Source organism: Urocitellus parryii, chromosome 2 (genome assembly GCF_045843805.1).
Source record: "Urocitellus parryii isolate mUroPar1 chromosome 2, mUroPar1.hap1, whole genome shotgun sequence".
Taxonomy (NCBI): domain Eukaryota; kingdom Metazoa; phylum Chordata; class Mammalia; order Rodentia; family Sciuridae; genus Urocitellus; species Urocitellus parryii.
The window spans coordinates 12,046,571-12,073,661 of NC_135532.1; the positions used below are offsets into that span (position 1 = coordinate 12,046,571).

The 27,091-nt window shown below is 37.8% G+C and overlaps 1 protein-coding gene across 16 annotated transcripts in view; it reads left to right on the forward strand.

The window, feature by feature from the left end:
- The window catches only part of Dock9 (dedicator of cytokinesis 9), a 276,339-nt gene that overhangs the window by 168,568 nt on the left and 80,680 nt on the right, over positions 1 to 27,091 (forward strand). For all 16 annotated transcript variants that reach the window (XM_077795132.1, XM_026399592.2, XM_077795143.1 and 13 more), the window contains exons 12-27: positions 163 to 363; positions 752 to 874; positions 4,743 to 4,825; positions 5,389 to 5,511; positions 15,337 to 15,416; positions 15,504 to 15,691; positions 16,019 to 16,084; positions 17,278 to 17,370; positions 18,700 to 18,823; positions 19,254 to 19,375; positions 20,149 to 20,235; positions 20,593 to 20,682; positions 22,120 to 22,235; positions 22,510 to 22,579; positions 23,450 to 23,575; positions 24,551 to 24,622. In XM_077795132.1, the coding sequence (XP_077651258.1) occupies positions 163 to 363; positions 752 to 874; positions 4,743 to 4,825; positions 5,389 to 5,511; positions 15,337 to 15,416; positions 15,504 to 15,691; positions 16,019 to 16,084; positions 17,278 to 17,370; positions 18,700 to 18,823; positions 19,254 to 19,375; positions 20,149 to 20,235; positions 20,593 to 20,682; positions 22,120 to 22,235; positions 22,510 to 22,579; positions 23,450 to 23,575; positions 24,551 to 24,622 (1,764 nt within the window). The remainder of the gene's footprint in view (positions 1 to 162; positions 364 to 751; positions 875 to 4,742; positions 4,826 to 5,388; positions 5,512 to 15,336; positions 15,417 to 15,503; positions 15,692 to 16,018; positions 16,085 to 17,277; positions 17,371 to 18,699; positions 18,824 to 19,253; positions 19,376 to 20,148; positions 20,236 to 20,592; positions 20,683 to 22,119; positions 22,236 to 22,509; positions 22,580 to 23,449; positions 23,576 to 24,550; positions 24,623 to 27,091) is intronic.

Consider the following 27,091-nt stretch of genomic DNA (forward strand, 5'->3'; position numbering starts at 1 on the left):
TTGTAACCTAATTCTCTGACAAAAAACAAGGCTGTTTATCTATAGTAGTAATTTATGGCAACAATCATAAATAGATCTCATATTTTCTTCTTTGACAGCAGTGTTCTTTTTCTCCCACCGTTTGAACCTCAATGATTATCTGGATTGTTCTGTTTTGTTCAGGTAGAGCCTTTTTTTGTTACCCTGTCCCTGTTTGACATAAAGTACAACAGAAAGATTTCTGCTGATTTCCACGTGGACCTGAATCATTGCTCAGTGCGGCAGATGCTGGTTCCCACATCCCCACCTCTGATGAATGGCAGCCAGAGTCCACCTGCCTTTCAGGACGTCCTTCATGCAGCTGCCATGCAGTATCCAAAGCAGGTGGGGAACAAGGGCCCTGCACTCATATGCTCAGAATTATTTTGCACATGATATACAAAAACATTGAAAATGCCAAAGTGAAACCTTGTAATGCACAAATGAGGTAGCTTGGACTGTTAATTATATGGATAGAATATGTAATTAGACAGCAAAAGCAAATAGAGGGAGAAGTGGTTTTAGTTTCTCATTTCTTTTTCTGAGCTTTTTTGTAGCTGCCTCCCCTGTCATACAGACATTTTGAACAGATGATCACCTATTGATTATCACCTGGACGCTGATGCCCCCTACAACTTGTACCGTTTCACTGTGCTTTGCCGCTTTAATGGTCATGATATTGTTTAATGCAGCTGTGAATTCTACTTACTGAGGAAAACTGGTTTTTTCCTAGGGGATATTTTCAGTCACATGCCCTCATCCAGACATATTTCTTGTGGCCAGAATTGAAAAAGTCCTTCAAGGGAGCATCACACATTGTGCTGAGCCATATATGAAAAGTTCAGACTCTTCTAAGGTATGAATGACTTTCATGTTTTATGAAGATAAAAAGCAATCTGAGAAAAGGACTTTATTTCAAAATATTAGATTTTTAAGGTCTTTTTTTATATTCTTTTTATTATTATTATTAGTTGTTCAAAACATTATATAGCTCTTGACATATCGTATTTCATACATTTGATTCAAGTGGATTATGAACTCCCATTTTTACCCTGTAAACAGATTGCAGAATCACATCAGTTACACATCCACATTTTTACATACTGCCATACTAGTGTCTGTTGTATTCTGTTGTCTTTCCTATCCTCTACTATCCCCCCTCCCCTCCCCTCCCCTCCCCTCCCATCTCTCTCTCTACCCCATCTACTGTAATCAAAATATTAGATTTTTAATAAAACAAAAGGTAAGCTATACTTATAGTCTAAAACATGTAGAATACTGCATATATTTATTCTCTAACTTTATGTGTTCCTTTTTTTTTACTTTTTATTTTTTGGTGGTAGGGATTGAACCCAGGGCCTCATACATACTAAACTCACACTTTGCTACTGATTATAACCCCAACCCTGTGTGTCCAATTTTTAATGCTAGTAGTTCAGCATGTAAATAAAATACTTTGTTTGACTAGTCTCTTCTTATGTCCTAAAGTAGTTCACAAAGGAAGTGCCAGCTTGATTGTAAACTTTCTATCATTAGAAGGTACTTGTATTATAGCCAAACAGAGTTCATTCCATTTGTTGATATGTCTTTGTATAATAGCCAAACAGAGTTCATTCCACTTGTTGATATGTTTTGTGGGTTCTGGAATTGTACTAGTCCAGTTATACTTGAATGAGACTGGAGTTTGGAGATGGCCTTGGCTCAGATGGTCTGGCCAGTGGTGCCAGTGGTTCAGGTTCACTTGTTTTTTGTTAGAGGATCAAGGTCATTGTGACAGAAGTGATAGGACCTTAGGGAAACATCAAAGATATATATGTTTGTTGTATTTTCAAAGAGATGTTTGTTACTTGGGAAGTGCCTATGAATGGACATCCACAGCATTGTTAAATGTTAGAAACCATCTTATATAAGATCTCCTTTCATTCTTCAGAAAACTAAGGCCTGCAAAGCTGTGGTTACCTGTTTAATGTCCCACAGCTATAGTGGCTAACGTGTTCCTATCACTTTGTAGCACATTGTGCCACCAGGTTAAAATAAGCTGTTGAGTATTGCTGCCCTTACTAGTTTTACAATACTTTTAGTTACTTTATTTTTTGAAATGATGCCTCACCATGTTGTCCAGGCTCACCTTGAACTAATGATCCTTCTGCCTCAGTCTCCTGAGTGGCTGGGGTTATGGGCACGTGCCTCTGTTCCCAGCTCTATTTTTTAATGCTGTAAGTAGTCATCTGAGAGAGAGCCTAGATACACTGACAAGGACTGGTCTGCAATAAGAATGAACACACTAGGGAGTCCAGCTGAGGTTTACCGAGTTGATTCAGTTCTTCTGTTCATCACTGTGGCCATCATACGTCACATGTGTCCACCGAGATGCAGGATGGTCATTAAAGAATAGGCTCCAAGTGTCAGAAGACCTGGGTGGGTGCAGAACGCCTAACTATCCTGCATACTTTGGTCAGATCACCTCTTTAGCACCCAGATATCCCATCTGTGGGTGCAGGATGATGTTACTATTTGCCCCTGCCTTCCTCTCAGGGACTGGGTAAGGATCAAAAAGATAATGTATGAGACACCATGAATCACAGAAAGCATGCAAGGCATCGTGATTTATAATGGCCCCAGTCAACTAAAAGCTCATTTACCAGGCTCATTGCTTCAAACATTAAGCCTTTTTGACTGATAAAAGCTGAGTAAAGTTTGGTCCCTGGAGAGAAGCCATTTTATTTTTTTAAAAACAAGGCTGTTAAACCTTGGATAAGAACCTCTTTCAGCTCTTCTATGTTTTGAATAATAATCAATGAAGGCTCAGTTAACATCTACTTTCCAACTGTGGTTGCAGTATATTTGCAAAGCCCATACACATCAGCCTTGTTACTACTGCTTGCCATGTGCACAATTTGAAATTTGGCATGTTGGTGAAAAATTCAGTATCACTGGGCTAAACCTTACTCTGCACACTCCCCAATGTCCATTGAGCATCTGTTGAACTCTGCTTTTTCATTACTTATGCCATGTAAAGCCCATCTAGGGATTCATTTCCTACCTTAAATTAAAGCAGAAATTAAGACTCAGCCATCTCACATCAGCTTAGAAGTTTTGGTGGGGATGATACAGTGAGAAGATTATTTTCTTCTATCAAATTTGTCTCTTCCTATTTTTCATCTAGATGGTCTAGAATGTCACTTAGAATAAATTTTTGTTTATATGAAAAGTCTTTGTAGTATCTACCGTTTAAAAAAAGATAGGAGTGGGAGAAAGACAAAGCAGCAAAATCTTATTTTTCACTCTTTCATATGTTTTTTTTTTTTTTTAATCTTTGCACCCTTGGTTAGTTTGAATGAGTTTGAATGAAATGGAGTTTGGAGATGGCCTTATTTGCTTCAGGGAAGAGTGAAATTTATCAAAGCTTTATTCTAGCTTTAAATTTTATGCAAACACTGTTTTACTATATAAATGTAAATATATGTTACTATTAGAATCTAAAAATCTTGAATCTTAAAATGTTTAAGTAAAACTGACTCTCCAGGAATGTTAGACTTTTTTTTTTTAATCCATGGTCTGCATATGCCTCAGAGCTCACTAACTAACTGGACTTGAGTCCAGTTCACTCAAGCAGGCAGTTCTTCCCATAGCATGATTGTGGGAGGATCATTAAGTTTTGTAACTGGAAGGGATCATGAAAGTATCATGCAAGCCCTTTATTTTTCAGGTGAGCTCAGACAGGTTTAATGGCCTATGGAGACATACAGCTGGGTTCAGGGTGACTTAACTCTATTGTTCTATTACTAAGCGTTCTAACAAGTGATTCTCACACCTGATGGTGCACACAGGTCACTGCAGGTTTCTTCAGGATGAGGTTCTAATCCAGGATGGTTGGGGCAGGACCTGAGATTGCATTTCTAACAACAACACTGACTCTGCAGTTTGACATACCCACTTTGGTTCATAGATGCTAGAATACATTTCCTAAAATTGGTTTGACTTTGATGTCCTCAGTAATGTTAAGGACTCTTTTAACTCACCACCCTATCTGAATCAATCAAACATCTCATTTATAGACCTGCCATATATATGACATGAATGTCTTTGGCGAAAATCAAATATGCCTGTTGTGTACTCAAGGGTTAATCAGTCAATTCACAACAAACCAAAATCGATCATTAGGAAGTAAAAGTAGCAGTTATTTAAATGTAGGAAGCAAAAACACAGCAATTGAAAGCCATAGCCTAAGTCTGTACCTAATAATGTCTTACTAATAAATAACCCCTAAATTGTGAGAATCTGCTCCAACTGGTGGACATTAGGATCTGAGAAAGTTTAGTGTGTTTGTTGATGTTCTCCTTTAATTCTGGTAATGCAGTATATTTCAGCATGAATCCAAATATTTTAGTAGTTATTAATAACTCATGGGACTTATAAAGTAGCCCTTAGTTAAAAATACAAATGAAAATCTGTGAAATAACATGTTTGTTGCCAAAGACCAAAGACATGCATTTTGGAAACAGTAATCATTCAACATTGTTTGAAAATCATAGAGTATATTAAAAAAAGAAGTCTGTGCTGAGTGTGGGTAAGCCATATTCATTCCTACAGGATGTGCTTTTCCATGCATCTGATGCTACAGTGAGAGCTGATTTAAGGAATGTGTGATGATGGCTCTTTAGATGGTAATTCTCCTGTCAGTAGGATTCAGCATCTCATGGCTTTATTCTGATGTCTTCAAGGTTGCCCAGAAGGTGCTCAAGAATGCCAAGCAGGCATGCCAAAGACTAGGACAGTACAGAATGCCATTTGCTTGGGCAGCAAGGTAAGGAGAACAACTTTTATAACATAAATAGATAGACAGGTAGATAAGAAGATAGACCTATTTGGTTTGTTATCCAAGTCAAAGAGGATCTGAATGTGTAAAGCTGAGAGTAAGCAAGCCTAAGTCTGAAAAATCATGTAGCGGACTTACACAGAAGAAAGGTGTTGGACAAAGCGTAGACATCTAGCACTGAAAGGGTGCGCAGGAGGTCAGCTCAAGAGGGATTCCAGGTCCCTGCCACATGCTTCCAGCTAGGAGTAGGAGGCAGCTGGGGGCAGTTGGGGAGGACTGCAGTGGCCTCTGCTTGTGGTCTTTACTTCTTATGCATTTGAATGTGTGTGCTGTTTCCTATGCACAAGCCTGTCTGCTGGAACTGTTTTCTGTGTAAATTGAATTAGTTACATTCATCCTCATTAGTATTTTCCATATTTTTAGATAATGAGGTTTCTGTTGACTACAGCCACTGGAATAGTTATTAGGCTTTGCAGAGGACCAGAGTTAAATGATGAATTTATTTTGATGTTTCGGAAACCCAGTTTAGGAATCTTGTTTTACTATTTCAGGACATTGTTTAAAGATGCATCTGGAAACCTTGATAAAAATGCCAGATTTTCTGCAGTCTACAGGCAAGACAGTAATAAGCTATCGAATGATGACATGCTCAAGTTACTTGCAGACTTTCGGAAGTGAGTTTCAATTCTTACCTGTTTCCACGCCTGAGAAACAGAGGTTGCATGGTGTGGGGAGAGAGATGGGAACAGTCACATAAATTGCTCACCTCAGACTTCAGAGGGAATGGGGAGTGGGCACAGAACATCTCCCCAAGTCCTTCAGAAGGAAGAAAAGATTGGGAACCAGCAGAGTAACCTGGTTAATTTTAATTCTGTATGGGATGTTTGGGGTGGTGCTGAGAGGGATAGGTTAGGGCGTAGAGTTGTGCCTAAAAAAGAAATCTGTTGAGGGACTCTATCAAGAATTGAGAAGGGGCACAGCAAAGCCCTCGAAAGAGGAAATAGGAAGAAGAGAGCTAATTCAAGTGACATCAGAAAGACACAATTACTGGGTTTGATTTCCTGATTGGGTGTTAGGGTGGAAGGAGCCGGAGAGAGGTGGGTAGTCTGAGATAAACAATCCCTAGATTTCTGATTTTTGAGATGAATTGATACATGGTACCATTAAGGGATGGGGAATTGGGGGAAAGATAACAACTTACATAGTATTTACTTTTTTGCACGAATTATTCTAAATGCTCTTTTAATAATAATGAGAGTATCATTTTCCGTATAGAATTTCTATAACAATAATGCTGTGAACTGCATGACTTCAAGAAACAGATATTTATTCATAGTGCTGAGGGCTTACAGCCTGAAATCAAGATGTTGGCAGGGCCACACCCTCAAAAGTCTTTAGAGGAAGATCCTTCCTTGTCCCTTCTAGCTTCTGGTGGCCTCTGGCATTCTTTGGCTCATGGCCAAATGCCCTCCAGTCTCTGCTTCTGGCTTCATGTGACTGTGTTCCTATCTCTGGATTTCCTTCTTAGGAGGAATACTAGCCACATTGGAGCAGGTTAACTAGAGAGACCTTGTGTTAACAGATTACATCTGCAAAGACCCTGTTTCCTTATATGGCCACATTCATTCAGGGATTAGGAATTTGCCAGATCTTTTTGGAGGATACATTTCAATCTATAACAGTGATTCATGAAGAGATAAAGCGGTATTATTACCACATCACACAGCTGGTAGTAGGTGGAAGTCAGTGTGCCTGAGGGGCGTTCTCTCTCTCTCTCTCTCTCTCTCTCTCTCTCTTTTTTTTTTTGCAGTACTTGGGATCGAACTGAGGGATGCTCTGCCGCTGAGCTACATCCCCGTGCCTTTTTTTTTTTTTAATCGATTTTATTTTTTAAATACATGACAGCGGAATACATTACAATTCTTATTACACATATAGAGCACAGTTTTTCATATCTCTGTATATAAAGTCTGTTCACACCAGTTCATGTCTTCATACATGTAGTTGTCCATCACATTCCACCATCATTGCTAACCCCCTGCCCCCTCCCTTCCCCTCCCACCCCTCTGCCCTATCTAGAGTTCATTTATTCCTCCCATGCTTCCCCTCCCTGCCCCACTATGAGTCAGTCTCCTTATATCAGAGAAAACATTCAGCATTTGTTTTTTGGGGGATTAACATTATCTTTTCCAATGCCATCCATTTACCTGCAAATGCCATGATTTTATTCTCTTTTATTGCTGAGTAATATTCCATTGTGAATATATGCCACATTTTTTTAATCATTCATCTACTGAAAGGTATCTAGATTGGTTCCACAGTTTAGCTATTGTGAATTGTGCTGCTATAAACATTGATGTGGCTATGTTCCTATAGAATGCTGTTTTTAAGTCCTTTTGGGTATAGACCGAGGAGAGGGATAGCTGGGTCAAATGGTAGTTTCATTCCCAGTTTTCCAAGGAATTTCCATACTGCTTTCCATATTGGCTGTACCAATTTACAGTCCCACCAGCAATGTATGAGTGTACCTTTTCCCCATATCCTCGCCAACACTGCCATTCTGACTGGAGTAAGATGATATCTTAGCGTAGTTTTGATTTGTATTTCTCTAATTGCTAGAGATGATGTACATTTTTCCATATATTTGTTGATTGATTGTATACCCAGGCCTTTTTATTTTTTTATTTTGAGACAATATCTTGCTAAGTTGCTGACATCAGCCTCAAATTTGTAATCCTCTTGCTTCAGCCTCTCAAGTAGCTAAGATTACAGGTGTGCACCACTGCATCTGACATGAGGGTCTGTATTTTTAACCTGTGCTCTTTTGTAGCTCCATCCTAATAAGTTCACTTCTGAACCTGTGAAACTGATTTCTTTTCTGGGGAGATTGATTTTAGAGTTGTTCTGGCTGAGCTCTCAGAATAACAATGAAATAAAATGAAAGGAATGGCCCAGAGTGTGTACTCATAGGTAAATAATAGCCATAGATAAATAATAATGACTCTCATATTTTTATTTTAAAATAAAATATCAAAATACCAATATTATCAGTTTGCCTGAAAATCAAGAATGGCTGTTTAGTTTTCTGTAACTTCAGTTAAACTTTTTTCTTCTCTTTCTTCACTGGAAGAATAGAAGAGACATAGATATTAGAAAGAGGCTCAGTAAGTTCCAAAACCATAGAGATGTACTATTAATGAGAATTTAAGCACACCCATGTCAGCAGGTGGCTTCAGCCTTCCATGATGTGCAGTCTCTGTCAGAGAATTCAAAAGGTAGAAATCTTAGATGGATCCAGGTAGGTCTCTTTGAAACTGATGAAGGATTCTTAAAGTCCTTTGATTATGTGATTCTACAGTTTTTGATTGCCTTTCTGTTTATTTGGGACTTTAATGAGAAATAAAACCTCAGTTTGCTATCACTAAGGTAGTTATCTCTGCTGTATCTGTAAGGTTTTCCAGTTCAGCAGTACAGTACACACCCATTGGGTTGCTTCTAAATGAACCTTTACCCCCACATTTAGGTCACTGAAGCAGGGGTCCAGAAGGAGGTAGATAAAGAATGAAGACTGCTAGGTTAGCCTCCCAGGATTCCTGGGCCACAGGGTGGCCCTTGCTGCTGTCACCATCCAACAGCAGTGTGCCCTGGTAAGGACATAAGGCTTAGTCAGAGAGTGCTTCTAGATTTCTATGAATCTGCTACCATTCTTAGAAGACGAAATGAAAGAACAGCACTTTATTTTTATACTTAAAAGATGTTCTTTCATTTATAAACATATATTATACATGATCATCACAGAAATTTGGGGAAATGCAAAAGAGTAAGAGGAGGAGAAATGGTTTACTAATTTTACCTTTCACAGAGGACCATGCTGAATTTTTAAAAAATATTTATTTTTAGTTGTAGATGGACACAATACCTTTATTTTATTTATTTATTTTTATGTGGTCCTGAGGATCAAACCCAGTGCCTCCTACATGCTAGGCAAGTGCTCTACTGCTGAGCTACAGCCCCAGCCCCCATGCTGAACTTTGAAGGAGTATTTTCTTTATATGTACTTTATGGAGTTATAGTCATGCTAGATACATATATTTATATAGTTTTAAGCATATGTTTTTCTCTATAATAACAAGCATTTCCTGAAGATTAATAAATTTTTATAAATATAATTTTAATGCCTATTAATGAATATTATAATAACCTATTGAGCAGGTGAACCATAGACTAGATCTTTACCTCAATTTTTGATAGAATATTTCTGATTTTTCAGGTTTATAAATATGAACCACAGTTAGCATCTTTTAAAAAAAAAGTATCATAATGATCATGGGAAATGTATTATATATACCTTATTGTCATATAGTAATTATTGTCATTTTGGGTTTTTTTTTTTTTTTTTTTTTACTTTTTTCTGGAAGTTTTTAACCTTCCTTATAAATAATAAATTAATTTTTTGAAAAGCTAGTTACTTATAGTTAAATAGATCACAGTATCTTATCTCACTAGATTTTATGAAAATCTTTTTTCTTTTTTAAAAAGATTTTTAGTTGTGGATGGACATACTGCCTTTATTTTATTCATTTATTTTTATGTGATGCTGAAGATCGAACCCAGCGCCTCACACATTCTAGGCAAGCGCTCTACCACTGAGCTACAACCCTAGACCCTCATGCAACTCTTAATAAACATGATGTAGGTCTACATGAATTCACTTAAGAAGGTAAATATAATTGATTAAGAAGAAGAAATTGTACCTATATGTCCTTATTTTTTAGAAGAAAATATATATTTTTGTATACAAATAAAGAAATGAACAGGCAAACAGCTAGGAAAGATGAACAAGCATAAAAATAGTCATATAGGATATATACCAAAATTTTAGCATTGGTCTTTTTCTTTCCACTTTATTTCTTTGTGGGAAATATCTCATGTCAGTAGCTTGAGTACCAGCTTAAATCCAAGCTATTGTTTATGCTCCTGTGATTTAATAATATAAATGAGAAAAAATTCTTAAACTGCCCCAGTTTTTACAGAATTGCTGCCAACGTTCCTAAGCCTTTCTTCCCTTTTCCCTTGTAGTAATTACCCCTGAATATGTTCTGAATTAGTAACAAAACAGTTCTATCAGACCGATAGTAAAGCTGACATATGTGCCCTGAAAATATTTGTATCTAGAAGAAAGACTTGGGGTTTTAAATTTTACATTTTTATGATCCTGGTGCTATCTTTAACTTCTGTTGTAAATCCAAAGGCATAAGTATTAAAATGGAGTATTTTCGTTAAAATGTAGACCTTTTTAAATGCTACTACCTCAGGTTGTTTAGGTAAGAATGTGACTAGGGTTTTTAGGTGTCTGTATTCAGACATTTATTTTCTTTGCATCCCCATTTTACATTCTCACCCCTGCTTCACTCTGTTGACACTGTACTCAAGCTAGGTAGGACTATTTGATTTTCTCAAACCTACTGTGGACCTTGACTTTACCATACTCTTCCTCATCCAAATTGTGTCCCCATCCTTTCCCATTGGTAGCACACAGATTACAAACACAGCATGCATGTCCCTCATCAATCTGTGTTTCTTGGAGAGAACTCTCCTCATTTTTCAGTACTCAGTCCATAGCTCATATCCTTTTGAGGAAACCTGGAGCAAGTTTCTTGGCTTCTTTGACCAAGTCTTGTCTTCTTTTTAAGGGTAGGTCATAATAACCCTGCCACCTAGAGCAGTGGTGATAATGAATAAAAGGCCATGTTAGAGTGGTATTTATTTCTCTGCTGGTCTCATCTCCTTTGTTGCTTCTAAGTAGAGCTAGACACTAAACCTTCTGGTAGAGATTTGTACATGCTGCATGAGAGTAATTATCCTCCTTTGTCATAAGTAGCTGACAATATCAAGAGGTTTTGGCCTTTTGAGGACTGGAAGCATATCTCACTTGTACTCTGCTCATAGGTACTGAGTATAGTGTCCATTGTAACACATCTTGAGCACTTGATAAATGCTTATTGGATTTCCTGATAGATATAACTTTATAAATGATTTTTGTTTAAACAAAAACATGTCATTTCTTTCAATCATATGTTTCTTTTTATTTTTTATGTTTTTCTAACTTTATTAAACCTTACTAGTATATACAAATAAACATACATCTAAAAAGCTTAGTCTCATTCTTACTTAGAACAAACAGACAACAGTGAAAAAATTTTATTTTTATAAGAGTTAAGAAATCACGAAGATATTTCCAGGCACTATCATCATTGATGGCTTCTTATCCTTTTTTCTGGGACTCCAGATAATATTTGGCCCCTACAGCTACCACAAAAGCAGCAAATCCCCATTTGAGTCCTGTGAGTAATGCACCAACAAAGGAAACATTGTGTGCAAAGCCAAACATTTGTCTCCAAGCTTCACTGCAGTCCCCTGGACCCCTGCGCCCTTTTGTAGCCAGCTTCTCCTGGAATGTTGATATAATGTGAAACTTCGAATGTTGTCCTTTCTATCCCCCGTGGTCTATAATTGGAAGTTCCAGTTTTCCATGAATATATTCAGGTACACATCCATGTCCAAGGGGCCATTATGCTTTTTAAAGATGATTCTTTTAAAATGCTTTTGAATTAATGCTTTTGAATACATATGATCACATGAACTTTTTCTATATTTGAAGTGAATCTTAAGTTTGGTAGAGATCAACCTCCACTGAAGGAGGTGGCTCCTGCTCAGGAAAAGTGCTGGTATACTTTCCCTGACAGCAGTCTGACCTCTCCAGACACTCAATATTCAACCTTCCAGCCAGAGCAACCAGAAATAGAAGGGTTTTTTTTTTTGTTGTTGTTGTTGTTGTTTTTGTTTTATGATACCACAGCTTTTAGGGATTATTTCCTTTTACAAAATGCCATTAGATTAAATTCACCATCAGCAAGCATGCCTGTGTAGCCCAATTAACCATTGTAATGGAACAATCCAGAAAGTAGAAAAGAGAGGTCCAAGCTGCAGAAATACATAGGGAAGGACCCTAAGTCCAGGGACACAGGGTGACTGCTAGTTTGTGATTCTACTCCCCTTCCCTCTGTGAAAATTGTTGAGTCAGCAGGAATGTTCTTGCTGTTGGAAGAAAGAGCTTTTCCTAAGAAAAAGGTTGATCCTAGCACCTAAGTCTACAGACTGACAGGAGCAGTTTCCAGGTGCCAGATATCTTAAGTACATCCATATTACACATTTACTTGATTGATTCAGTTTTAAAATGGGTATTCATGTTCAAGCATTATTTTATAAATTTTTACATAAAATATAGACTTTTTAGCACTAAAAACAAAAAAAAAAAATCTGATTCCAGTAATGAGAGAATTCACCACATGTAGCACACACACATTCACAGCACCACTTGGAAATACATTAAAAAATGGCAGCAGAGATTTTGATTTTTAGTAAGCCAGGTTCAACAACACCCATAAACTTTTGAAATAGGTTTAAGATCATGTTTTTAAAAACTTAAAGCTGGTAAACAGCTTTCACAAAGCCTTGTGGTATAGACTGAGCTCAGATCTGTGCTTGGAAACATTTGGAAATATTGCCTGCGTAGAAGCAGCACTGCAAGTAAAAGATCTCAGCAGAGAGGAAACAGTAAGAAATAGATGTATTTTGGTATAAAGTACATAATATGTTGTAGTTGTAGAAATATTTCCAGTGAAGATTGTTTATTTAAAATTTGCTTAGAAGTCTAGCTCTCTCAAAACTTTAAATATGGATGATATTGGAGTGATTTTTTTAAAATAAAGAAGATGCCTAATCATTCCTAGATGGAAATAACAAGGAGCAAGTGAAAAAACACTACTCTTGGATACTTAGTTTTAAAACTGTTGTTTATAATAAATGGAATATTTTGGGCTGGGGCTGTAGCTCAATGGTAGAGTGCTTGCCTCATATGTGTGAGGCACTGGGTTTGATCCTCAGCACCACATAACAATAAAGATGTTGTATACATATACAACTAAAAAAAATATTTAAAAAAAATAAATGGAATATTTCTAGCTCAGGGAAGCAGACTCAATGTCATAGGTTTTTATAAGATTTTGTGGATTGCAGTGTTTTCTGGGATGTTGCAATGCTAAATTGCTCAAATAAAGAGGTGGAGTGGGGCAATATGTGCCAGGAAAATTTACACCTGCATAAAATCCCATGCATCTGAGGGTCAATTCCGCTAAAGAACTTTGTGTGATGTATACTAGTGTGGTAATACATAGCGCTTGGGATGTAGTTGGGAGCTCTCAGGAAGTGACTGTAGAGGAAACACTAACCCTTCTCCTGTTGGAAAAGACAGACGATGTGTTTGTGTGAAACATCTCTCACAGTGGGCATAGAGGCAAAATGCAGGGAGATGCTGCACTGTACCTGGAGATCTCTTAGCTAGAACTCTTTTTAACCAAAGAAAGAATTTATTGACTTATGAGAAATTATTGACTACCCTTCCTGATTATTGTATCTCTTGGGATTTCAGTGAATTGCACATTTAAACTCATGTGCAAATATAAGACAAGTGGAAATGAGAGACCTTCAGAGAAAGAAATTCTGCATCTTAGCACCAGGAAGGGTTGGGCTGAGAAGGAACGAGTCAACATGGCCTCGGGTTGTAAGAAAGCAAGAATTTCAAATTTTTATAGGTCCTAATTCAGATAAATAAGATTCCAAGATATACTGAGAATTTTCATGTGAGACTGCTTAATGGACAGCAGTAATGTCAGAGGATTCTTTAAAAATAAGAAGTAGGAACTTTTAAAAAATGGGATCAAAACCAAATGCTGAGTCTGTTGGCCACTAAGCTCTTACGTTCCTTGGCAACACTCTGAAAGAAATTGTTAAACAGGTGGCTTATGAAGAGCCATGTGGTGGCATTCTGTCTTCTAGGAATAGGTCATGTCATATTGAGCTAGTTATCCTACCTCCCTCATTTCTTCCCTATTTTAAAGGTTGCTAAGCTGGTGAAGTAGAGAAATGCAAAGCCCTGGCAGAATGAATTTATCATGTTTATATCCTTTGAACAAATCAGAAAAGTGTTACACTTGTGAGTAGGCGTTGTTCAGTTGCTGGAATAATCAGACACCAGGAAGGGTGTTTAACAGACTAGTGTTCATCTAGAAAGGGGCCTCTGGAGATTTGAGAAGGAGCCTGTTCTTAGCAATATTCTGTGCAGTATCTTCATCAATAATGTTTATGAGGATATAATGTACTGATTAAATGTCTTCATTACTTAAAGCTCTTAGGAATATCTAATACATTAGATCTTAGACTCTGGATTCAGATCAATTAGAAATGGCTCAAATGTAAAAAGATGAAATTTCATTAGGTAAAATAAAATCCTATTCTGAAGTTTAAAATCATAATTGTATAAATACAGGGCACAGAGATGAGCATGATAATAAAGCATGTGAAAACAGATGTTGGGATTTTAGGTGATTTATAATTTAATGTGGGTCACTAGGGTGATGTGGTTATCAAAAGTAATGACATTGGGGCTGCATTAGTAAATGAGTTATTGCTCAAACCAGACAATTGCTCTACTCCAGCTGGTCAGACCACACAGCTCCTAATCTGTGAAGTTCTGCACCATGATTTAATAGCATGTTCTTCAGGGAGAGAAGTGGCATTAAAAGAAGGCACTGAAGTGCTAAGAATGGAGGACTTGAGAATGTGGGGCTCTAGGTGGTTGACAGAGAGAGGGACAGAACCAGCCCCCTTGAGGAGCAGATGCTTGGGGAAAGTAAATTTCACTATAATAAGAGGAAGAGCAGCCTGCCATGGGAATGGCTGTATGGAAAGTTTCCTTGCCACTGGGAAGGGTTGGAGAGCAGCAGTCCTTGTCAGGAACATCAGAGGAAATGCCTGTATTGGATTGAGTCAGATCAAAGACAAACAACTGTTTCATTGAGTAGTGTCTACTTTCTACCCAGCATTTTTTTAGCCATTGGGGCCTGATGATTTCTAATTCTGAATATTGATGGTTCTAAATAAGTGTTCTAAATAATACTTTCTGTTTTGTTGGTGTTCTTTATCTAGACCCATGCTGTTCAACACCATAGCTTATGACACATTTGGTTGTTGAGCACTTGAAATTTAGATAGTCTGAACTGAGAAGCACACACCTGGTTTTGAAGACTTTGCACATTATTATACTGATTATATACTGAAATTGTAATATTTTGGATCTGTCAGATTAAATAAAATATAGTATTAAAATTAATTTTACCAAAGGTTGGGGATGTGGCTCAGTGGTAGACCACTTGCTCAGCACACCCAAGGACCTGGGTCCGACCCCCATACTGCAAAATAATAATAATAATAATATTTTGCCAGTTTCTTTTTACAGTTTTTTTATGTGACTACTAGAAAATATAACTGCTTTTGTGGCTTGCTTCATAAATGCACTTCTCTTGGAAGTGCTGCTCTCGAATTTAGGTTTCATAGTTCGTAAGTTATAAGTGTTTGATGTGCTCTTCTTTTGTTTGTAGACCTGAGAAGATGGCAAAACTCCCAGTGATTTTAGGCAATCTAGACATTACAATTGATAATGTTTCCTCGGATTTCCCTAGTAAGTATAAGTTCTGTATAGTAAACAAACAAGTTTTTTGTTTGATTGGTTTTTACTTTAGTTGAATTGTTCTGAATATCTTTTCAGATTATGTGAATTCATCATACATACCCATGAAGCAATTTGAAGCCTGTACTAAAACTCCAATCACATTTGAAGTAGAGGAATTTGTGCCCTGCATACCAAAACACACTCAGCCTTACACTGTCTACAACAATCATCTTTATGTTTATCCTAAATACTTGAAATATGATAGTCAAAAGTCTTTTGCCAAGGTGAGTGCGAAGATTGCAGTTTCATTCTTTTTTTTTTTTTTTTTAAAGAGAGAGTGAGAGAGGAGAGAGAGAGAATTTTTAATATTTATTTTTTAGTTCTCGGGGGACACAACATCTTTGTTGGTATGTGGTGCTGAGGATCGAACCCGGGTCGCACGCATGCCAGGCGAGCGCGCTACCGCTTGAGCCACATCCCCAGCCCTGCAGTTTCATTCTTGATATCAAACTCTTCTTTAGGATTTGGCTTCCCTTGTACTTTTATATTTACGTATTCTAACTTTTTGTTGTTATTTTTTGTTATTTTCTTTTCTTTCAATATTGCCACAGGCCAGAAATATTGCTATTTGCATTGAATTCAAAGATTCAGATGAGGAAGACTCTCAGCCTCTAAAGGTTTGATTTTTTTATGCATATTCACCTGCATATTCTGATTTTTCCGTTTTAAAAGTGCATTTGCATGCTGTTGTATAACTAAACAAATTTAGCAATTTTAATTGACATAAATCAAAAATATATGGTGTTACATTATATAACTACATATGCTGAACCTTGTAGAATATGGAATACACACATGCTTGCTCCTAATTGACTATTTTGTTATTCTCTTTAGGGATGAAATTTCTTACACGTATGTTGTTTATGCTGTAGGACACCACTTTCTTAACAATTCAGTAAATCCATATTGTGTACATGTCATGAGGCAGGCATTATACGGGTATTAAGAATTATGATATTAGTAATATTGATATGGAATTAATAATCAACAAATTATTTTAATTAAATGCATATCATGGGACAGCAGTACAATAGTAGTGGATTTTAGATAATATTTATTGAATACTGTTTGTACTTAGGGCACTGCTCTTATGTGTACCTAAACTTTTTAAATTCTCCTAACAGTGTTTTGAGTTAGGTATTATTCAGATCCATATTTTTTTAGACGGGTAATGCACAGAATACGAATGAATTGCTCATATCATACATTAGTAGAAATGAGATTTAAATCCAGGAAGTCTAGCTACAGAGCTCAAATTTTTTACTGTGTTAAAATGACCTTTCAAAAAAGAAAGGACAAAAAAAAGGAATATAATATCTACCTGCAAGAAATTTACAGCTTAGTGAGAAACTCAAACATGAAGAAAAAGCTCCAGGCACACAGAAGGTATGGAAATAGATTTTTATACAAAACTGAATAATTAGTGAGGAAAAATGCTGAGAGGACACAGAAGAAGGAGTTACCAGATTTCGAAGGATGCATGAGTTTGCTTGGTGCAACACAAGGGCAAAGGTCTTTTGGGCAGGGAGATTGTTTAAAGAAAGGTGTGGAGGTATAAAAGGGAACTGTGAGCAAGTCCTTAACCTATGGGGTGCAGTGGGAACGGGAGCAGGCAAATAGTCCTGGAGATGCCCAGGTGGGTGGTCTGGGAGGGCCTGCAAGCCAGTAGTCTCCTAGGCAGAAGAAATCTATCTGAGGAAGTTGTGTTGTTTTTGTTGTAGGACACCATTTTCTTAACAATGCATCTGAGTTTAATTTTTTACTCCTCTAATTGAACCCTGGTGTTTGCCCTTGCTAACTCTTATTTCAGTGCATTTATGGCAGACCTGGTAGCCCAGTGTTCACAAGAAGCGCCTTTGCTGCGGTTTTACACCATCACCAGAACCCAGAATTTTATGATGAGGTAAGTGATGTTTTCAAGGGGAAAACCCAATTCAACAGTTTTAAAGGATATTTCAACTTATTTGCTTGCTATAGCAAAAGTAAAGAGAAGCCGCATGCCATAATGAAATTATAGCAATAGAACTGAATATTGAAATATTTGTTTTAAATATTTTTCCTAATAATTAATGTCTTCTCTGTTAAACAATAAAAATTTAGAGTTGGGAATGTAGCTCAGTGGAACAGCACCTACCTAGCATGCATGAGGCCATGGGTTTGATCCCTAGCATCACAGTAACAAACAAACAAATAAGTAAATACATAAATGCCTACATATGTATATATACTTAGAAAATGTAAGTAACATAGAAAAGAAAAAAATCATAGTCCTACCATTACTACCACAGTTAATATCCTGGCATAGTTCCTTTCAAATTCTTATTTGAGTATAATTGCATTTGTTGGACCTGAGAGTCTTCCTTTTTTATCATTGGGAAAATGCATGAGAACCACTTTTTACTACCTTACACAATTTACTGGAGAGAGAAACCTCTTACAGAGATGAGTGTCACATAGTGTTTTAAGCAGATAACATACAACATTTGAGCTCACTGCAATAGCAACAGGAAGTGGCTATGAGATTAACTACCCATGTACCACAGTTAATTTTATGAAGTTATGATTTACTGCATCTTTATGTTTGTAAGAGATTTATGTATATCTTATGGTAGTAAAGGATAAGATGAACTATTATATATATTTTATGCATTCACGACATATCTAATGTTTTCCTTAATTTTAAAAATATTTCTAGGCTATATGGTTTGTCTGTAAGTTTTTTCAAATTGTTGAGAATCTCCAGAAAAATTCTGCATAGGGCTTGGGGAGGGGGGGGTAGCTCACTGGTGGAGCACGTGCTTGGCCCTGAATTCAACCTCTAGCACTATAAAATGAAAACAAAATTATACATGTAATTGGCCCCACATAGTTCAAATCCATGTTATTCAAGGATCAACGGTAGTTCATTAAAGCTGCTATTCAAATCTACTTTGAAATGTTCTAACCTGGTCTTTCATATGCTTTGGTTGTGTTAAGTTAGCATAATGGTCAGAGTCCTGTGCTTTCCGGTTCTTGTAGATTTAAATGTCCATCATCTATCTCTTCTTTTTCTGGGCAGTGGATCCAGGATCCATTTCTGTCTTGGCACTGCTTACAGCTCAGCTGTCTTTGAATACAATCACTAATAACAGTTTGGAGAGCAAAATGTACATTGTACACATATCTCCACTTTTGCAGAGAATTTTTGATGCTTTATAATGTTGGAAAGATTGTTATTTTGTCTTCCTTGCAGATTAAAATAGAATTGCCCACCCAGCTACATGAAAAGCACCACTTGTTGTTCACATTCTTCCATGTCAGCTGTGATAACTCAAGTAAAGGAAGCACAAAGAAGAAGGATGTTGTTGAAACACAAGGTTGATGTTTAATCATTTCCACACTAGATTCTTAAATTGATTTCGATTCTGAACTTGCATTGTTTTGTATGAGATTTGCAGGTAACACAAAAATAGCATTCCTGGGTTGCATGTATAAATTTATGCAACTAAACATAACTGCAACTAAACTGAAAGATGACTTAGAAAACCCAGCCAATAAAGTATTGTACTTAGAAAAGGGCAGTGGGCAGAACTAGTATTGGCTGCATTTTTGCTGTGGCCAGAATAAAAGGAATTTTACAATTCTGAGGCCAAAGTACATTTTAGAAAATATTCTGCAATCATAGTTAGTCTTTTAAATTTCTTATTTTGATTGATATTAACAGTTATGAAAAAAATCAATTATTTTGGCTTTCTTTCATAAGGCTTTGCATACTGAGAGTGGGTTTTTATTCTTTGTTTTCAACAGTGGGCTATTCCTGGCTGCCTCTCTTGAAGGATGGAAGAGTGGTGACCAATGAGCAGCACATCCCTGTTTCTGCTAACCTTCCATCAGGCTACCTTGGCTACCAGGAGCTTGGGATGGGCAGGGTACGGGATTTGAAGACTGATTTATCTCAGTTCCTTAAAAAAAACATTAAAGAACATCTAAAACAACAACACAAAGTAGCACACAAACTTTTTACCATTTCCAGCGTTTTGATTTTTGTTATTCATTATCATGTAAATATTGGCAGTTAGAAGCCATTTCAGTTTATATTTACCCCAGTGTGAGAATTATAGTGTGGCCATCTTATAAACCTTGAACTGGCAATGCCTCAGTGGGGAAATAGAAACTTGAAGACATTGGTGAAGGTAGAAGTCAGACTCTGAAAAGTAGTCAGTCATGCTCAAACGAGGAGGAGTTCTTAGGGTCATGAAAATTATTAGGAATTTTCTTCCAGCTTACTATGAATCCAAAAAGCAAATCTCTTTCCACATAGAAGCCCATTCTGAAATTTTTCTGATTCATGAAAGCAGTGTTTCTCAGCACTTAAATAATACCAAATTTCAGTATAAGTTATGGACAAATAGTTAAGGTCTGCCAAAAGAAGGGTAAATCATATAACTTTCAGTTATAATTTTAAACCGAAACGTGACCAAAAAAGGAGGTTTCAGAAGTTAAAATCAACACAGATACTTGACTCTTCCAGTAAGAAAAGTGTTGTTCTTAGAAAAGGACAGAAGTTAGTATCTGCTGCATTCTTGCTTTGGCCAGGCATAGCTATTTGAGTCCTCACTTCTTCATCAGTATCCTCACTGATGATCATATTGGAAGCTCAGATAGTTAATGTTTTGTAATTTTCCCCTGCATATTTTTTCAGCATTATGGTCCAGAAATTAAATGGGTAGATGGAGGCAAGCCATTGCTGAAAGTTTCAACTCATTTGGTTTCTACAGTGTATACTCAGGTATGTGCTGGTCCATTAAAATTAGCAGTGATTGCTCTGTGATTGAGTTTGTACTTCTTTTTTTTTTTTTTTTTAAACAGAACAGCAGTATGTTATACAGATATTCTTTTACTCTATGGATCTTTGTTTAAAGAAAGTACATAGAAGCTACTCATATGTACTGATATAAATGACTAGTACAAGTAATATTTTCAACAGTTTTCCTCTTATGCTGGAGGATCTTTTTGATGTTCTCATTTTTATGTGGTCAGTTTCATAATCGTAAAAACCATGCATGCTTGCTTGTAAGAAGCAAATATTCCTATTTATATAGTATATATATTAATAGACTTTCCTTTTCTTTTCCCCTCACCCTAGGATCAACATTTGCATAATTTTTTCCAGTACTGTCAGAAAACTGAATCTGGAGCCCAAGCCTTAGGGAATGAACTTGTAAAATACCTTAAGGTATCAGATGACTATCTTAGTAGCCCCTTGTAATGAGTCTGAAGTAAGTAGGGTCTTCTTTCTGGTGGTGACTGTTGTTCTTGTCCTTACACTTCTGTAAGGATGCTGTTACCTGGATGCTATCACCTCAGTGGTCTCCATGAGGTTTTTAATAGTGGTGAGAAGTGGACTTGGAAATAGCACCACTCTTGCCTTTGTGCCAGTCCCATGTTTTCTCAAAACTGGACCTTAAAGCATATTATTCTCATATATGTAAAACCACTCACTTGACCAGGCCTCTGTGAGTGCTCACTGAATACTGAGCACAGTGGTGGGCACAGAAGAAGCAGTCCTTGTCTTAGTCCATACTGTGCTGCTTTAACAGAATACCTAAGCCTGGGTAATTTATAAAGAACAAACTTATTTCCCACAGAACTGGAGATTGGGAATTCTAAGGCCAAGGTGCCAACACCTGGTGAGGCCTTCTTGCTGTGTCATTTTGTAGCAAAAGTAAGAGTGGGCAGTAGAGAGGGGAGAGAGAGCACAAAAGCTCATTCTTTTGTAAGGGACCCAGTCCCACCATAATGAATCCACTCCATAAATAAGAACACTAATCCACTTATAAAGGCAGAGCCCTTGTGGCCTGATCACCTCTTCTTGGACCCCACCTCCCAACACTGTTGCTTTGGTGATTAAGTTTCCAATGCATGCCTTTCAGGAAATGCTCAAACCAAGCAGTCCTCACCTTTAAGCAATTTCTGTTCCATTGCAGGAGGTAATGCAAACTTGGTGACAGTGTGCTAGGAAGATAAATTAAACAAGGAAATAACACATATAACTGGTCCTAGCTTTGTGCAGGAGTTAGGGAGGTTTCTAGTGTGGCTGGGCAGCAAGAGCACTAGGGGACTGTCATCTAGAATGATTGGGGCAAAGCAGTTTGATGAGAGAGAGTAGCTAAAACATTCCAGGCAGGGGACAAAATAAGAAATGTGAGTAATAGGATAGAGATTTCTTTGGTTTAAGCAAGGGGGGATATATAAATATATGTCACTAAAGTTTTTGTTTTTAAATGTGATGATTCACGGCCATTCGTCCACCCCAAAGGCAATAGTGCAGCATCTCTGACATTCTTCCTTGGTCACAGTTCTCCTCCTACCCACTTCCCCATTTCTCTCCTGCCTCCCTCTTCCAGTTTCAAGGATCTTTTTACCTTATAAGGCCCACCTAAATAATCCTCAGCTTAGAGCCAACTGATTGGCAACCTTAATTCCCCTTTGCCATGTGACATATTCATAGTTTCTGAGAATTGGGACGTGGACATGTTTGAGGGGCCATTCTGTGCCTCCCACTTGGCTTTCCAAAAGGAGTTCTTCTAATTTATTTGAAGCTAAGTGGAAATTACCTGGGGTCGATTTACATTGAAAAACTAACATAACCTCTGCCGTTTCCTGTGTGTAGAGTCTGCATGCCATGGAAGGCCACGTGATGATCGCCTTCCTGCCCACTATCCTGAACCAGCTATTTCGAGTCCTCACCAGAGCCACCCAGGAGGAAGTGGCAGTTAATGTGACTCGGTAAGGGAGATGGATGGATGGATACGCTTCTTCCCTTCTAGTCTGTCCACATCTGGAGCATAGTCATGCATATCTGGGATGCTAGTATGTGCTGAACATTATTGAAGAAATGTCTTTTGATCCCTATGTAGGGACCCCATCTAAATCCTCATCTTCTTGTTTCTTAAGTGCCAATGGCATCATCATTGTTCTACTACTACTACTGTGATAATAATGAAATGTTTCCATTTTTCACATTACTGTTCATTGCTTTATTCATTCCTGTGATGTGTAGGGTCATTATTCATGTGGTTGCCCAGTGCCATGAGGAAGGATTGGAGAGCCACTTGAGGTCATATGTTAAGGTAGGTAAAACAAACTGTTCCAATTGTTTACATCTGTGGCTCTCCAATTTTCCTTCTAAGGACTTACTTTTTACAAGCCTGGTTACTTACAGATGTACTTGAAATTTATGCCTATGCTTTTCTCCTGTCTCTATCCTCAATACTTAGACCCAAGCAAGGGGAGGTATGAGGAGAGGCACCACTCCTTTAACTTCATCCTTTGAACTACGTATGTAACTCAAATGGTGTAGAAGTTTGAAGAATTTTAAGTTGCTCTTGGCTAGGCCTCTGGTAGAGTTAGTCACCTTCATTTTATCTTTTTCCATGTAAAATTTTCATCTAAAAGGGTTTCTCCCAAGGTAGGAAGGATAGTTCTGGCCACAATCAAATGAGATGACTATGTGGGACAACAAAAGATATCATTAGGACAAACATCAACAGATGCTTTATGTAAATACAACATTAAATAAATATGGTGGCAGTTACTGTTATAAAAAATTACATATGTTCTATTTAGTTTAAGATCCCTTTTGTGAATTAATTAGAGCTATGTGATAGTTTTAAAGATAACATTGGATTCTTTAGGATATTAGTTATCAGTGTCATGTGGTACATTCCTTGCAGTCTCTGTTATTCATGGAGTAATGGGATAGATGGTCACTGGTCTGACTAAGTCAGATGATTTGTGTATTTGATGGGTTCCCCGAAGACATCCTGGGCTCCCTCTTTCTGTCACATAACAATCACCCTTCCCACCTTCTTTTTCATTCCTTCCTCTTCTTCCCATGAAATTGTACCTCAGTCCCTAATATCCATTCTATGGAGCCTCCCAAACCTTCAAACCAACTTGGCAAACCAATGCATTAATGTCTCTTTCCCATTTCTTCAAAGTATGCTTATAAGGCTGAGCCGTACATTGCTTCTGAATATAAGACAGTGCATGAAGAACTGACCAAATCCATGACCACCATTCTCAAGCCTTCTGCTGATTTCCTCACCAGCAACAAACTACTTAAGGTATGTCAGGATCACCAGTTTAGCTCTCTTCAGTAACGAGGGCAGGGAATAGGGAAAGATTGATTGGTGGGTGCTTAGTACAGTTAAGAGCAAGAAATTCTGGTGTGCTGTTGCACAGTAAGGTGGCAGAAAACAACTGTACATTTCAAAAAACTAGAAGAAAAGGTTTTAAGGTATTCCAAAGAGATTTAAAGTAAAGAGACATATATTAACCTTTTTAAAATATTATACAATATGTGCCTTTATTGAAACATTACATGGTGTACCCTATTCATATGTACAATTCATCAGTTAAAAAATAAGTTAAGGGCCAGGATTTTGTTACTTCTTAGGAGGCTGAGGGAGGAGGACCACTTGAGCTTACAAGTTTGAGACTAGCCTGGGGCAACAGAACAAGACCCTCATCTCAAAAAAATAAATAAATAAAAATTAATTAGTTAATTTTTAAAAACTAATGAACAAAAATTCAGATTTCACAGCCTGATCAGTTTACCCTTTTTGTATGATTTTAGATATAATCACCACCCCTTAAAAAAGAGAACAGAATTAGTTCTCCATTCCAGCTTTGCTAATTGTGTCTTGAGATCAGAGCTGCAAAGAATTACCACATTCAAAATCTCATTGGCTCTTGAGTATAAGTCATTATGCTCAAATCAGTGGAGGGATGCTGATTTACCTACTGAATAGGCAGTTGTCACTAGTTAGGAGACCAGTAAAGAGGAATGACTCCACAAATAATCCAGCAGTACCCCTTATTGGGTAGGTATCCAACTTCCTGGTGGAATAGAGTTACATATTGTGGGCTTGGAGGCAGAGGACATCTCTGCTCACCTCTTGGGTCTCATGATAACTTGTTAACTGTGTTTCAGGGTGACACCTGCTTCTGGTTAATAACACTGTCAGCCTAAAAGCGCTCACCTCCTGTCTGTTAATTTGTTGTTTTTCTTACTCGGGTGCTATTTTTTTTTCTTTTAGTATTCTTGGTTTTTCTTTGACGTGCTGATAAAATCCATGGCTCAGCATTTGATAGAAAACTCCAAAGTGAAGGTATGTTATTCCATGTGCAAGTTTGTATTCTTAGGGTAAAGTCCCTAAGGATATGTTTGTGGCTGACAATGATTAATGCTTTCTATGTGCCAGTTATGGGACTGTTTTAAGTATCTTATAAGAAACTATTTTAGCTTCATAAACAACCCTGTGAGAGAAGTACTGTTCTTACCCATTTTATAGATGACAAAACTAGAACATTTGAGTTACAGGCCCAAGGTCATGCTGCTAGTGAGTGGAGGAATCTAGGTTTTGAAAATAGTCCAGCTCCACAGCCTTCATTTCTGACCACTGTGTAGTTAAATCTAGAGAAAAATATGTCTTTCCTTTGACAAGCATAGAAGGCTTGAGGTTTATTGAAATGAGAATAGTAGTTAAAGTGTTAATTTTAATTTAATTATGTAGTTGTATTAAGTGTCTTGTCCTTTGTAGGCATTTCTATAGGGCTTAGATGGGAGTATCTAATGGATCTTGTGTCCTCTAGAACCAATTAATGAACTTTTTTAGAGAATCCATCTCTGCACAAATGTACAATCTCAAATTTGCCTTGTCCCTTAATACCTTTGATTGGTGGTGTCTGAATGTGTGTGCCTGTGACACTGTCCCCTGATTCCCACCATCTCATGCTGCCCCTTTGTTCCTATAGGGTTCATCCCTGAATGATGGACCTGGTCTCTAGGCCGGTGCCTCTTGATATGTGATTGGCCCACTGGCTATCTAAGGCTTAAGGGAGTTAAATCTGTATAATGTTCCAATGCATAAATACAGCTGGCAATGTCACTTTCTCAGTTTTAGAAGAATTCCTTATGAGACAGGACAGTGAACTGTGCCATAGGATAGCTGGATGTGGGGTCTGGTTAGGAGTAGGAGGAACAGTGCGGAGAGTGGAGGTGAGGGTGTAGTGCCACACACACTCTCTCACAGTGAATTCCTGGGCTGTGATTCTCACAGGGAGGAGAGGGAACTCACAGGGAGGGACATTCAGGAAGTCCAGATTGAGGCCTTCTGCCCAAGAGGTCTGGACTCAAAGGAAGCCTTTGGAAAGGCTGCTGTATTGTATTGGACAGAAGGTTGGTGATTCAGAACCCAAAGCCGTACTTTGTTCCAGTAGAACAGGCACTGGTGTCTGACCAGGTGGCTCTCCATTGTGGGGTAGTTGTTGTTGTTGTTGTTGTTGTTATTATTATTTTGTGGGAGGAAGATGTTTCTTTTAAATCCAATTTAAAGATTCTGATTTTTAATGCACAGGGAGATGCCAGATGGAAGTGGGCCCTGCTTCCACAGAGAAATGCACCATCTAAATCATGCCAGAACATCCTGCCAAGGAAAAAATCTAGCAGATTGTCTCCTTGGCAGTATACATGCCTGTGTGTGTGTGTGTGTGTGTGTGTGTGTGTGTGTGTGTGCGCTGCGCACATGCGCGCAGATATTTGAATATATGACTTTTCTGTTAAAAATGTTGTCATGTACAGAATGAGATTATAACCTGCATTAGTTTTCTAGGGTTGCTATAATAGAGAACCAAGGAATAGGTGACTTAGACAATAGAAATTTATTTTCTTGCAATCGAGATGCTGAAGAGTCCTAGGTCAAGATGTCTGCATGTGAGGGTTCTTCGGAGGCCTCTTCTCTGTTTTTGGATGGCTGCCTTCTCCTGTGCAGGTCTATGTCATATTCTCTTCTCTTGAAGATAAGAGTCCTTCTGGATTGAGGCCACCCTAATGGTCTTGCTTTACCTTAATCACTCCTTTAAGGATCCTATCTCCAAATACAGTCACCTACTGAGATAATTCAGGAGTTAGAACTTCAGCATATGAATTTAAGGGTAGGGGGACAATTCAGCCTGTATCAAGGCCCCAGGGGGTTTTTTGTTATTTTTGTTTCTAAATTAATGCAATCAGAGCAAGTGGTGACTTGACTGTATTTAAAAATATAACTGATTCACTCAGCAAACATTCATTTGTGCGAGGCTCAAGTGTTAAAAAATTAAATGTGGCATGGTTTGTGCCATTGAGGAAGTTAGTGGGAAAGCATATATAAATACCTCAGTGGTCTCATGGTGAAACTATGAGAGATGGGCATGGAGTGCAAATACAAAGAAGCTGCCTGGGATAGTGAAACTAGAGAGTTCTGACCAATAGGTAGGAGTTGGCTAGGTCTGAAGGAGGAGAATGAATACTGGGCTGAGAAAAAGAACTGTGGTGGTAAAGAGCTGGGAACCAAGTCCATCAGAGCACTACAGCTGCCTGCTCCCTTCTTATGATGGCAATGATTGTCCAGGAGGGAATGGACACTTCTTTGAATTCTTAGCCGCAGTGGCACATGCCTATAATCTCAATGGCTTGGGAGGCTGAGGCAGGAGGATCATCATTCAAAGCCAGCCTCAGCAAAAGCGAGGCACTAAGCAACTCAGTGAGAGTCTATCTCTAAATAAAATACAACATAGGGCTGGGGATGTGCCTCAGTGGT